Source organism: Taurulus bubalis (assembly GCF_910589615.1).
Source record: "Taurulus bubalis genome assembly, chromosome: 12".
In the NCBI taxonomy this organism is placed as follows: Eukaryota; Metazoa; Chordata; class Actinopteri; order Perciformes; family Cottidae; genus Taurulus; species Taurulus bubalis.
In genome coordinates this window covers 15,559,912-15,573,005 of record NC_136600.1, presented here as the reverse complement: position 1 = coordinate 15,573,005, position 13,094 = coordinate 15,559,912, and the positions used below count along the sequence as shown (strand labels likewise).

Genomic DNA, 13,094 nt, shown 5'->3' with positions numbered 1-13,094 from the left:
CCTTGATGTTACACAATATCAATAAAATTTCATTTTAATTTGTGTAAGAAAAACTTACTGCACTGGACAAATGTTTATTTGAGTTAATAAAAATAATTTTCATTCTAAACTATTCCATGTAACACAATAGCAGAGCAAGTCTGTCCTTTTTTTGTCAAAATACTGTATTTGTAAATATATGAAGAGTTAATTGTCTTGTTTATACTGTTCTGAAGAGCAGTAAACAGTGTGAAAAGTTTTTTTCAACTATTGTTTCAGGTGTAATGATGAACATTTCATTATGCAGGACAACGTGGGCAAACATTGAGAGAAACATAATTTGAGAGTCAAGATGCCAGACTTTATTTACTCAGATGGAAAATGACTGCACATTGTTCAGAACTCAACAACAATAATGGAGTTAGAATGATGGAAGAAAGGCAATAGAGTAAGATGGTGATCGCAGGATCCCACTTAATAGCTGGCCATGGTGCTTTCCAGCCAACTGTTGAAGAGGCAGACCTGTGAATGGAGACAGAATGATGTGTGTTAGCATGGACAGCCAGTAGCAAATGTATTTAATTTAAACTAGGCATGTGAAGTTTGCATTTCATAGATATATTTTAGGTTTACCTTGGCGTAGACACCGGGGTGGTCTCTCTCAGCACATCCGTAGCCCCAGGACACAACACCCTGCAGCTCACCGTTGCACACGACGGGGCCACCGGAGTCACCCTGAGAAAGAGAGTGTGTATGTGAAGAAAATTCCAAATATTCTAGATTTGCAACTGAGAAGCATAGGACAAGGACCCCTGTCGAGTCCTCTTGTTACACACCTGGCAGGAGTCCTTGCCTCCCTCCAGGTATCCAGCGCAGAACATGGCGTTGGTGATCATGCCGGGGTAGGAGTTGTCACAGTCTCTCTGAGACAGGATGGGGATGTTCAGGCACTGCAGCTTGTTGCCGTCAGCGGCTACAATGTATAAAAGAGCGTATGGTTGGTAAAGGAAAACAGAAACATTCTGTTACTCCTAGCTAATTAAAATGCAGATGCTACTTACAGGAGCTCTGGGTGCTGCCCCAGCCAGTGACTTTGCACATGGTGCCAGCAGGGGCACAGCTGGTGGGCAGAGCCACAGTCTTCACGAACTGGTTGAGGGTGGCGGGCTCGCTCAGCTTGATCAGCATGATGTCGTTGTTGATGTTGTAGGAAGAGTAGTTGGGGTGGCGGATGACACGAGAGGAGCGGATGAACTGCTCGTTACCCTCGGAGACCCTGATGTTGTGCTCTCCAAGACGAACCTCCACACGGCTGGAGAGGAAAAAAGAGGTTTAGTGGCAGCTGAGGTTCACGATGGCCGTTAAAAGCAGATTGATTATTTGTCTTTAGAACATTGGACATACGATTTGTAGCAGTGAGCAGCAGACACAACCCAGTCCGCGCTGACCAGGGAACCTCCACAGAAGTGGTAGCCGGAGTTCAGGGACACCTGATGGGCCTGGGAGTGAGGCGTGCACTCATACCCTCCGACAATCTTGTCCTCCTCCAAGGCAACTGAAAGCACAAAGGAGGCCAAATAGTCAGCAACCAAGTTATGCTTTTCTTTTGTCTATTTAGTAATTGGAACACAAGAAGAAAGACATGCTTACAAGCAGCTCCGATGAGCAGAACGAAGACCAGAGACCTCATGGTTGCTGTGTGATGTGGTGGATGACTGACTTCACCTGCAGTCCTGGTTTACATGGATCGGTTTCCTTGTTGAACACACCCCCAAGGTTATTTTTGACCAATCAGGTCAAACATGGAAAAACGATTCTGGGTTTTGGAAATGCTCATATTTTGTTGGCTATGGGACACGTGGTATTTGCATACTGCATCGCTGACAATTGTATCATAAGTAAATCTTTCAAGAAGCATGTTCAATGTAGTGGGAGGCACATTGGAGAAACAAGCATATAAATGCATTTTTAAAACATGATATAACAAACCGTCTTCATATGAAAAAGCATTATTCATATGACACGGATTGTTTGATGTCTGTGTGCATAACGCATGCATGTTCCCTGAATGAGTACTTAGTAAAACTACACATAATGCATATTTCGAGACTAAACATTCCCTGTGACATTTTTTGCAGAGCACATATGTGGTTTTGCATTTGTTTTCAGCACAGGATGTATTTTGTAATTGTTAACCTTGACATGGATGGATTTGTGCTGTCAGGACACGGCTGCAGCTCTGCAGATGGCCTGGTTCACAACCACAGTTGTTGAATGTGGCTTTCACAGGAAAACCAACCCACGTGTCTTCAGATAGGACGCCTCAAAAAACATTGATTAATGGAAGTGAAAATGACTTAAGCGCACAATTTCTATATTAAAATAGCAGTAAGGACACTTCGCAGTGAATACATTTAAATGGGATTGCATTTTTAGGTTTCAGTGTCATTGTCTTTAAAGTATTCTGATGTTTTTATGTTATTGTTGTCATGAAAATGGATGTTGAAGAATTAAGATCAATATAAAGAATAACTGACTACGTAATAATCAAAAACCTGCACAATCCAACAGTCAATTAACCTGATAACTGGATTTAAATTCAGTGCAGATGTGCTACTGGTGAAGTTTGAGTCAACCTTGTAAAATTGGATGTTTGGATGTTGCAGTGGAGTAACAGCTTCCATATCACATGATAAATATGCATGAAACATATGAATATCTGTGCAGGATTAAACAGAACAGATGCAGTCTGAAGATTCAAAACCCACACAGTGTTTCGAAGGATTTAGAGTTCATGAATACATAATATTTGTTTACTTAATGGTGGTATTTGTTCCAGGATGTTCCTGCACTTTTATAGATGTGCTTAAATGACACCGTTTCAGTTGCATTTTAATTGCACAATAGTCGTTGGCATTGACTGACAAATGTTTAAATGCAATCAAATATTTCAAACAACGATTAATAAAAGCAATGAATGGATTATTTTTCCAGTGCAGTCATTATTCTGAGTTAACATGAAAAGTGAGGTCTGTGAATTGATTAGGCATTATAAAATATGCACCTATATGTACTATGTCAGGCTTGTTGTAAGTAAGGTTTCATGTGCTCTTGATTATATCTTGACCGACTGCTTTAGAGCTGAACAGTGAGTTTTGTCAAATTGGATTGAATATTATTGGATTACCCCAAGTCACCTGAAATGAACCACTTTCATCTAGCAGTCAATACTTCACTATCAAGTTTTAATTTTGACAATTATTGAACCAATCGGGCAGCTTGGAGGAGATCTAACACATGGACACACAATTAACAATGACAGGATCACACATTGCAGCCATGAGGTCCCTGGTCTTTGTTCTGCTCATTGGATCTTCTTGTGATTGTGATAAAGTACTTTTGTGCATTGTGCAATTTTGTATATTTACCACATTGCAGCAAACTGATAACTATTTTTGTTCTAGCAGTTGGTCTTCAGTTGGTCTTTCTGCTTGTTTTCTAATTACTAAATGGAAAAAAGCATCACTAGGTTGCTGACTATTTGGCTTCCTGTGTGTTTTTCAGTGGCCATGAAGGACGACAAGATCGCCGGTGGGTATAAGTGCACGCTCCATTGAGGGAATGGAGATTTATTATTACCATCTACTTTCACATACAGTCATACTGAGGTGCATATGGGAGAGCAGCACAGTGAGGTCACTGTGCTTCCCGGATCATCGAACACCCCTTCTTCAAATGATTCACCCTTGAGAATGACATCATGCGGCTCAAACTGAGTGAGCCCACCACTCTCAACCAGAACGACCCCCGCTGGCACCATGTGCAACGTCACCGGCTGGGGCAACACCATGAAAACAGTGATCTCAGGCAAACTTAGATTTCTGAAACTGTGTCTAAAAAAATCCAATCTGCCTACGCTCTCTGACAATCCATCCCTACTGCACACTTCCTTTTGTTGTCTTGTTTAGTGTCTGGACATCCCCTTCCTGTCTGGTGAGGACACGGTTCCTACCCCGGCATGGTTGACCACACCATGTTCTGTGTCGGATACCTGGAAGGAGACAAGATTCTATGATATTCTATCATTGACTTTTCAAATTAGACTACGCTTTTTTCCCCCACTTCTCTCTAATTCACTATTAATATAACAGTATTACAAAGGTTTCCATTGTAAGTATAATAATGATCTCTCTGGTGGTCTTGTTGTGTGTAATGATGAGCTGCAGGGTGTTGTGTCTTGAGGCTTTAGGTGTGCAGAGAAGAACCACCTTGGTGTCTATACTCCAAGGTAACATTTCCCTGCATCAACTGAAAATATAACTATCATTCTCTTTAATGTATTCTATGTTGCACTGAAACAAACAAACAAATACCTCTTTATTTTCAGGCGTGTGTGCAGAGTAACCAGCTTTTAATTCCACCATTCTACCTTCACATAAGACCCACATTATTGACTTTGAAGTAAAACAAATAAAGTGTTTGCAATTGTTTGCTTTTCTGTTCAATTATTATTTCCTTTCTATTAAAAAATGTTTTTCTAATGAATACAACTGTAATATAGATGACTTATCTTGAAAATCAAAAGCGTTTTTTCAGCTACAGAGTTACAGAGATCAGAATTTAAGTGAACGGTAAAGTAAATAATGATACAATATATATATATATATATATATATATATATATATATATATATATATATATATATATATATATATATGTTATTAGGGTGGAGATAAATATAGTTTTTTTTACCCAAATGAGTTGATATTAAAGACACATACATCCAAAAAGTGTTTGTATAAAAACTATTATTTCTAAATGAATCATCACTTCCCCGTCTCTTGGTTTATAAAAACATAATTTTTTCTCTCCGAGACCAGAAGGACGGTGGTGCAATATAACTTCTAAAAGTGAGGCCATCAGTAGTGGTTAAAAGTATATTTTTCATTTTTTTCATTTGGGTACTTTAAATGTCCAATGAGCGTTGAGCAAAAAAACTAATTAACTTTACTTTAAATGATGATGTTCTGTAAAACAAACTCAGGCTGACAGAGTCCATGTCATCATTTAATGTCACTGTTCAAACCACATCTGTGTCATTCGGCATTTCTATAATAATTATTTCATGTTCCAATATGTATTCATGTTGCATTCCACATTCACTTTGTCACAATGTTGATGCTTAATTTGGGTATTTTCCATTTACGCGTTATTATAAATATATTCTACTCAAATATTTACTTTATTACTTTTATTTGTACATTTATTTGAAGGATACAGTTGCAACTTGTCTTCCAACAAAACTAACTTGTTCACAAAAGAATAGTTCCATAGTTACAGATATGGGTAATGTAATACTCTGGAATGGGCCATAAAGGCATACTTTTTCTGTTAATACTTCGCTACTTTTGCTCAAGTAGTATTTCAAATGCAGAAATTTTACTTTTACTTGCAACTGAGTTTTGTTTTTTTAATTGTGATATTGTTACTCTGAGTTCTTTCTCCAACACTGCTCTCTACCTATTTATTGAAAACTGCCTTATAAAAAATATTACAAAGATTGTCATTTATTTTTCAAGGCAGCCTCACCCCTCATATCTGAATTTAGTTTTTATCAGATGCTGAGAAACACACAGCTGGAAGATACTGTGTCCACACACATCTAAATATAAATGGGACTTGTGTACCTGTACAATCTGACCAGAGAAACACGTGCCAACTTTCAGGTGGTGGCTTCAAACCTTGACCAAAATATAATAGCAATATTAAATATCCCCTAAAAAAACCTGCATTCAAATCTTTATTACAGTAGTAGGACTACTCACTAAATTTACTTATTGATGTTTTTATATAGAAATGAGTTGTACAAAGTGGTGTTGAGTCAAACTCCATCTAGTACTTAATAGCAATAAATCACAATTCTGCTGAGTAACTCCTAATTCAGAGTGCCAGCACTTCATAATTGTACTAAAATTGAAATCTGTAACCTCATTATGCTTGTCGAGATAAAAGCCACTCCTAATATGAATAAAACAATATATTTGGCTGCCATGTGTGGCCATTAAGAAATGTGTATCAATGATTTAGTTTTGTTTCATTTGACACAAATGCTCTATTTTATTATGATAACATTTAAACCAGTGATAACATAAAAATGATAGGTTCACCAATGGTTCAAACTAAAACATTTATTAGATATTAGAGATCATAGAATAATATGTTTAACTTGTAGTGTAAATAAATAAATGAACAAACACAGGAGCCAATATGACCCATATTCATACTCTCCCTGATACTTTTACAAATGTACGAAAGACTTCCACAATAAAAAAATATAATAATTTATTTCTGTAATGAATCACCAATGTCCAAAATCCCGCTGCAGAGATTGGCCCCTCGCTGACCAATGAGGATGGACGGAGTGGAGGGCAGCGCTCCTGTCTGTGCATAAAAAGAAGGGCTTTAGGTGAAGTCCAATCATCAACAGCATCACACAGCAACCATGAGGTCTCTGGTCTTCATTCTGCTCATCGGAGCTGCTTGTGAGTGTGAAGTTCCTATCGAGCAAATTGCTTTCCTCTCTGCGAACAGCCTGTTGGCCTTTATCCCAGAATTTAGCTCAGAATAACCAGAGCATCTCCCTAATGCGATTTTAATTAGAGAACAACGGATTGATCTCCAACTTTCATCAGTACTCACTTAGGGTTTGACATTCTGCATTCAAAGAGATGTCTTCCGACTTACTTTTTGACGATTAGCTAACAACGAACTTGTTGCTGATGTGTGTGCTTTCAGTTGCCTTGGAGGAGGACAAGATTGTCGGAGGGTATGAGTGCACGCCTCACTCCCAGGCCCATCAGGTGTCCCTGAACTCCGGCTACCACTTCTGTGGAGGCTCCCTGGTCAGTGCGGACTGGGTGGTGTCTGCTGCTCACTGCTACAAATCGTAAGCACATTCCTCATAATTATCAGGGTTGAAGGTCTGATTTACTTACTGTATGGGTATTCAGATTATTGTATGATTGATTTTTGTGTTTTTCACTAATGCCCCGTATTTCAATTGTTTACAGCCGTGTGGAGGTTCGTCTTGGAGAGCACAACATCAGGGTCTCCGAGGGTAACGAGCAGTTCATCCGCTCCTCTCGTGTCATCCGCCACCCCAACTACTCTTCCTACAACATCAACAACGACATCATGCTGATCAAGCTGAGCGAGCCCGCCACCCTCAACCAGTTCGTGAAGACTGTGGCTCTGCCCACCAGCTGTGCCCCTGCTGGCACCATGTGCAAAGTCACTGGCTGGGGCAGCACCCAGAGCTCCTGTAAGTAGCATTACCTGTGTTGTGCCCTCACCATGTATGTTTATACTGCAGTGCGGCTCCAGTTTCACCTTTTTCTTTCTCTTTTGATCTCCAGCCGCTGACGGCAACAAGCTGCAGTGCCTGAACATTCCCATCCTGTCTGAGAGGGACTGTGACAACTCCTACCCCGGCATGATCACCAACGCCATGTTCTGCGCTGGATACCTGGAGGGAGGCAAGGACTCTTGCCAGGTATGTAATTAGATGTTCACACAGAAATACAGCAAGCACTGTATGAAATACTTGGTGTGATTTGTTGGCTTCTATCAAACTTTTCTAAGTTATTTCACACTCCACGCTCTCTTTCTCAGGGTGACTCCGGTGGCCCCGTCGTGTGCAACGGTGAGCTGCAGGGTGTTGTGTCCTGGGGCTACGGATGTGCTGAGAGAGACCACCCCGGTGTCTACGCCAAGGTAAGTTTAAAAAATGAAAATTGAATCAATACATATATACATTCGACGTGTCTGGTTTATTCTGCAATGCTGTGCTGATTCACTGTTCTAAGAGTGTTTTTCTTCATTTTTAGGTCTGCATCTTCAGCGACTGGCTGGCGACCACCATGGCCTCCAACTAAGGGATCCAAACCAGCAAGTTCAGTCCAGAAGCCCACAACCGTGTTCTTCTAATGTTCCATCTATTGTACTGAACAATATGACAAATAAAAGATTTAAAGTAAAATAATTTACTAAAATTGAGCTTTTATTTGTGTGTGACTGTGACTCTGTGTGTGTGTGTGTGTGTGTGTGTGTGTGTGTGTGTGTGTGTGTGTGTGTGTGTGTGTGTGTGTGTGCATATTTGAAATGAAACTGACTTCCCAGTTCCACCAAAGCACCGCACTATATGCTGATCAGGTTTGAATTGAGATGATGAATACAGATTCCTAATAGTAGTTGCTTTCATTATAAATGTACATGGAATTCACTTGGCATTAATTGTTTCTTACATTTAGTATTATTAATTGGCAGTTTACCTAAAAAATAATGGCTTAAAATACAAATGTATTCATGGATAAATAATGCAGCTGTGGACTACAGGTACTTCTGCATTATTCAATACTAGAAGTCTCACAACTCATCAAAGGAGAGATGTCTGTGGTGGTTTTCAATTCATAATTTAACTTAATTTTCCAGCATTTAGTAGAAACACATGTATTATACATGGACATACAACATTGTTTTTAAAAGGGACTTTAATTTAGTACATTTAGTAATTGATTTACTAATCGGTCATATACCCGTTCATCACCTCATCTCTTTCTGTATCTTTGTTTCACTGTGGTGGTGGTGATGATGAGGGATAATCCACATTGCTGTCTGTGAAGAGCAGATAGAAGATTGTATTATATTGCTTGCTGCAAAAGAGTCAAACAAGATGTGTGCCATCACCTTCCACATAACTGACTGCTGATTTTAAAACAAGAGCTTTGACTAACCTTTCATGGACAAGAAAACAAGGCAATTAGGGGAAGCATGGCATTTATTTTCTTGTTGAAGAGTCAAACTAATTGCAGTGTTTGGGGCATCACATTGTTTATCTGAATGCTGGCGATAGATTTCCTTTCTTTGTTTTATCAGATGATCAATCGAAAATGTGTGACATTGGGTCCTATTGGTTTTTTTGCTCAGCCTAAAATGACTTCAAAAGCTTTTTTTTTAAATAACGAAACTTTTTCTTCCACATATTTAGAAACCTCACAGAATGATTTCCTCATTATCATCATTTTAAACTAAAGGAAGATAGTAGGAGTCATCTTCAGCCACTTTTGAACAACAACACTATGGAAGGACCTGCTGAGGAAACATAATGTCCGTTTCATTTATTTCTCTGCCACCAGACTTTTGGTGAAGAAAAGACTCAAGACCAAGTTCTCAGCTGTAAATGGAACTCATTGAACACATTTCAATGGAAGTCTGACTCCTTTTCAGATTCTTGTCGGATTCTGACATTGATAAATGGGGTGTTGCAACATCTGCACCCTTCCGTTCCAGGTTTATAAAGCATTCTGCACTCAGGAGTAGGGATGGGTATCGTTTGGGTTTTTTCCGATACCGGTGCTAAACTGATACTTTTAAAACGATACCGGTGCCTAAACGATGCCTGAACCGATACTTTTTTATTGCCAAGGCAATTTTTTTTCTTCAAATTGAACAATATTATGAACTGTTTAAAGTATACTATAGATATAAATAAATAAGTACATACAAAACACTTGACTTCAAACTACAGCTTCAAACCTTTTAACTTCAAACTATAAACAATATATATATATATATATATATATATATATATATATATATATATATATACAACAGACACAAGCATCAGGTGGCCTGATTGGACCGTGTGCAACAGAACTCAGAAACCGTTGGATTCTACAAACTGCTGCTTTACTGGACTACACGTCATCATTAATATCAACTGGAGAGATTTGTTCCAGCAAGCCGAGGACGGACGTTCAAAAGCTCGTGCTCGTGTCTCCAGCGATCTCTGTGTGCGCGCGCTGTGTGTGTGAGCGCTGGAAGCCCCGCCCCTCGAGCGGGGCTTGCAGGCGGACAGAGAGCAGAGCAGCGAGTGCGCTCTGATCCGCGCTATTTTAATAATCGTTTTTAGCGTGCGGGTACCGCGCTACCTTTTTAGTATCTATATACCGTGCAACTTTACAGAGTAGTGTAAAAAAAAAAAGTATTTAAATCGGCTCAGGCACCGGAAGGAAGCACCGAAATCTGAGTTGCTTTTCGGTCCGGTAGGTACCGGACGTGTTCTCGGTACTCAACCCTACTCAGGAGACAGAAAATCAAAATGAGAGCAGTATCCTATTCAAGTGCTGTGACAAAAAAAAAAACTAACAGAACCTTAGAAACCCTATTCATGCAGTTATTGAATGTTAAACACCAATGCTCAGTTCTCTTGGTCACAGATGGAAGCAACAGTTTGTGTGTCTTTTTGATGACAATATTCTGGATTGATTGTTTGTTGATGTGGGTCAAGAACAGGCTAATTCACACAGAATATATTGGATTTGCTCATAAGATGATGCAATTTTGTGACTTTTAAAAGTGTACTGCCATTAGCTGCTTGACTGTGGTTTATATTTGTTTTGGTGGAAATGTCATCACCGACTTGAAATAAAGTACTCAGTACTATTGCTGCATTTGGAGCAGATACTTCAGTATTGTTGACAATAATGTACACACGGATGCATCACAAGATTGTAGATTTTATTGATTGTGCCCTGACTAAACACATCTCAGATCTCTCTCTGTCCCCCTCCCCCCGCTCCACTGTTTGTCATTGTGGCTCTCAGCCTCTGCCTCCTGACTCTTTCAGTTTCAATCTCCCTCTGGTTTCCTCTCTCTCACGAAGCTCTGTGATGGGAGATCACAGTCTAGGTGTATCTGGAGAGAATATCGTTGATCCAGGGCATCAGTGAGCAGACTTTGGTGTAAACGCCCGGGTAGTTGGGTTGAGCACAGCCCTGGCCCCAGGAGACAATACCCTGCAGCTCCCCATTACACACCAGAGGACCACCAGAGTCACCCTGAGCAGGGAAGAGAGAAGAGTTTATTCCTTCCATCATTTCATCCCATTAAACACATTTTTTTCTGTGCAACTGTGTGGAAATACCTGACAAGCATCCTTGCCTCCCTCCAGGTATCCAGCGCACACCATGCGGTCAGTGATCATGCCGGGGTAGGAACCATTGCAGTCCTTGTTAGACAGAATGGGGACTTCCACACACTGAAGGTAAAACGGGTTGAACACTAACAGATGACAGCAAGAAAGAAGGATAAAGGGAGATAGTTGTGTCAATATGTTTATCTCAAGTAGGCAACATTACCAATATCAAACCAATGTGGCTATCTCCAAAATGTTGACTTTTATGGAGCTAAGAAAGAGCAGCTATTTGGCATTTTGATTTTAAGAAATAACATAACTGGTTTTGTTTGTCTTGTGTAAGTATTTTGAAAATGATTTAATACATCTCAATTGTTAAAATCACTGTTATTATTTTAGCCTTAAGTGCATTGTGGGCGGCAAAAAACAACAGTAAGGGGGCGGGGCTAACTAACGGTCAATCAGTCAAATGGTGTTGAATGGTTTGAAAGGATGGGGAAATTCGTCAGCCATCAAACAGAATCGATATGGTGTTTGCACTCACAAAATATTTGTTCAACACTCGACAATCTTTAGCCATAGATGATACGCTATTATCTATTCACATATTTACACATCTCTCATGATTACGCCTAAACAATAACCAATTGTCTTTATATATATATGACATTTTCTGGACTGTTATCTGCCTGATCTCATAAAGATTTAATTGATAATGTTGGTGATAGCAGGTAAGACTTTGTCTTTGATCAATGAGGTGGTCCACTGCTATAAGACACAGTGGGGAACTTGTGTTCATAAAGGCTTTTGTTATAATGTGTTGTACATCTATAGAAGGCCAGAGTGTAGCCTAATACTTTGTCACATATAGTTTATTCAGGTGACCTCAACTAAAACATCAAGAAACAATAGGACAACCTTTTTTTAAGACTTTTAATGTGATGATTTGGTGCTTCCTCACCTGTATCAGTGTAGATGTTGCCCCATCCAGACACTGTGCACATGTCCCCAACTGCAGGGCAGGCTTTGGGCAGGGCGACTGGCTTGACGTACTGGTTCACGGTGACGGGGTGCGCCAGCTTCATCAGCATGATGTCGTAGTCCAGGGTCTGGTAGTCGTAACTCTCGTGCCAGTAGATGGCATCCACTGGCATGTACTGCTCCGTGCCCTCGTTATTCCAGATGTGGTTGTCACCCAAGACGGCAATCTGTGAAAAGGGGCTGAAATGGAGACGAGTGACAACATTTTCATAATCCTCTTCATCATACAAAAACATTCAATCGTGTACACACTTTTGCCAGCAGTGGGCAGCGGAGGCGATCCACTGGTCGTTGATGAGGGAGCCGCCGCAGTAATGGTAGCCGATGTTGAGAGACACCTGCCAGGGTTTAGAGTGGGGTTCACACTCGTACCCACCCACAATCTTATCATCCATAGGTGCTGCAGCTGTGGTGTAAAAGAAAAAGAAAATTGGTCATATTTACAATAGTTACAGTTTTTTCTTTTACCCTAAAATTGGTGTACATGCTGCAGATATGCTTTACCTGCAGCACCCAGGAGCATGACAACTATCAGGCCAATCATCTTGAGGCTGACTCAAACCTTCCTACGACCAGACTGGACGTGTCTGATCTGTCGCGCACTGCATTTATACCTGAACTACTCTGTGTCTTTCCATGCTCCCCCCCTCCTCCTCCACATACCTCCAATACACCCCCACCCCCAAATCTACCGCCCTAGCCCTGCAGTGAAAAATAACCTTATCTTCTCATGTGCCACATTTATCCTTTCAGTTAATAAGTGAGCCACATCGTTCATATTTTTGGCCTAGGAGAGTGTTTGCTGTAGTCTGTTTTTGGCAGATCATTTTCTGCACCTGTCACCTAAATGTCCCTATTTTTTGAATGGGTGACTCTTGTAACTCTTTTGCAGACACAACAATAAATTATTGTTAACAGTCATATCATGTTAATACATATAGGTTGAATACAATAGAAGATGACTATTTATTCTGCTCTCATTAGAGCTAAAAGGCTGTTGATTGCTGTCTGACACAGAAACAGAAAAAGACAACATTTTAGTTTTCTGCTTCAGAGACGACAGATGATCTCTTTCTCACCTCTCTTGGCTTCTGTTCAA

General features: G+C 40.1%; 2 protein-coding genes across 2 annotated transcripts; one reads left to right on the top strand and one right to left on the bottom strand.

Moving 5' to 3' along the window:
- Positions 1-339: 339 nt before the first annotated feature.
- On the bottom strand, positions 340-12,562 carry LOC306745292 (transmembrane protease serine 9-like). The gene is made up of 11 exons (XM_079228044.1): positions 12,500-12,562; positions 12,248-12,401; positions 11,916-12,175; positions 10,964-11,100; positions 10,727-10,877; positions 1,630-1,704; positions 1,384-1,534; positions 1,041-1,291; positions 816-952; positions 613-714; positions 340-501 (listed from the first exon to the last, which is right to left on the bottom strand). Exons 1-11 carry the CDS (start codon positions 12,537-12,539, stop codon positions 454-456), a joined length of 1,506 nt encoding a protein of 501 aa, XP_079084170.1. The 5' UTR covers positions 12,540-12,562; the 3' UTR covers positions 340-453.
- Positions 6,474-7,997, top strand: LOC306744806 (trypsin-1). Its single transcript, XM_079227493.1, has 6 exons — positions 6,474-6,521; positions 6,775-6,925; positions 7,050-7,300; positions 7,395-7,531; positions 7,651-7,752; positions 7,866-7,997. The coding sequence occupies exons 1-6, from the start codon at positions 6,482-6,484 to the stop codon at positions 7,911-7,913; spliced, it is 729 nt and encodes a 242-aa protein (XP_079083619.1). The 5' UTR covers positions 6,474-6,481; the 3' UTR covers positions 7,914-7,997.
- Positions 12,563-13,094: the final 532 nt, after the last annotated feature.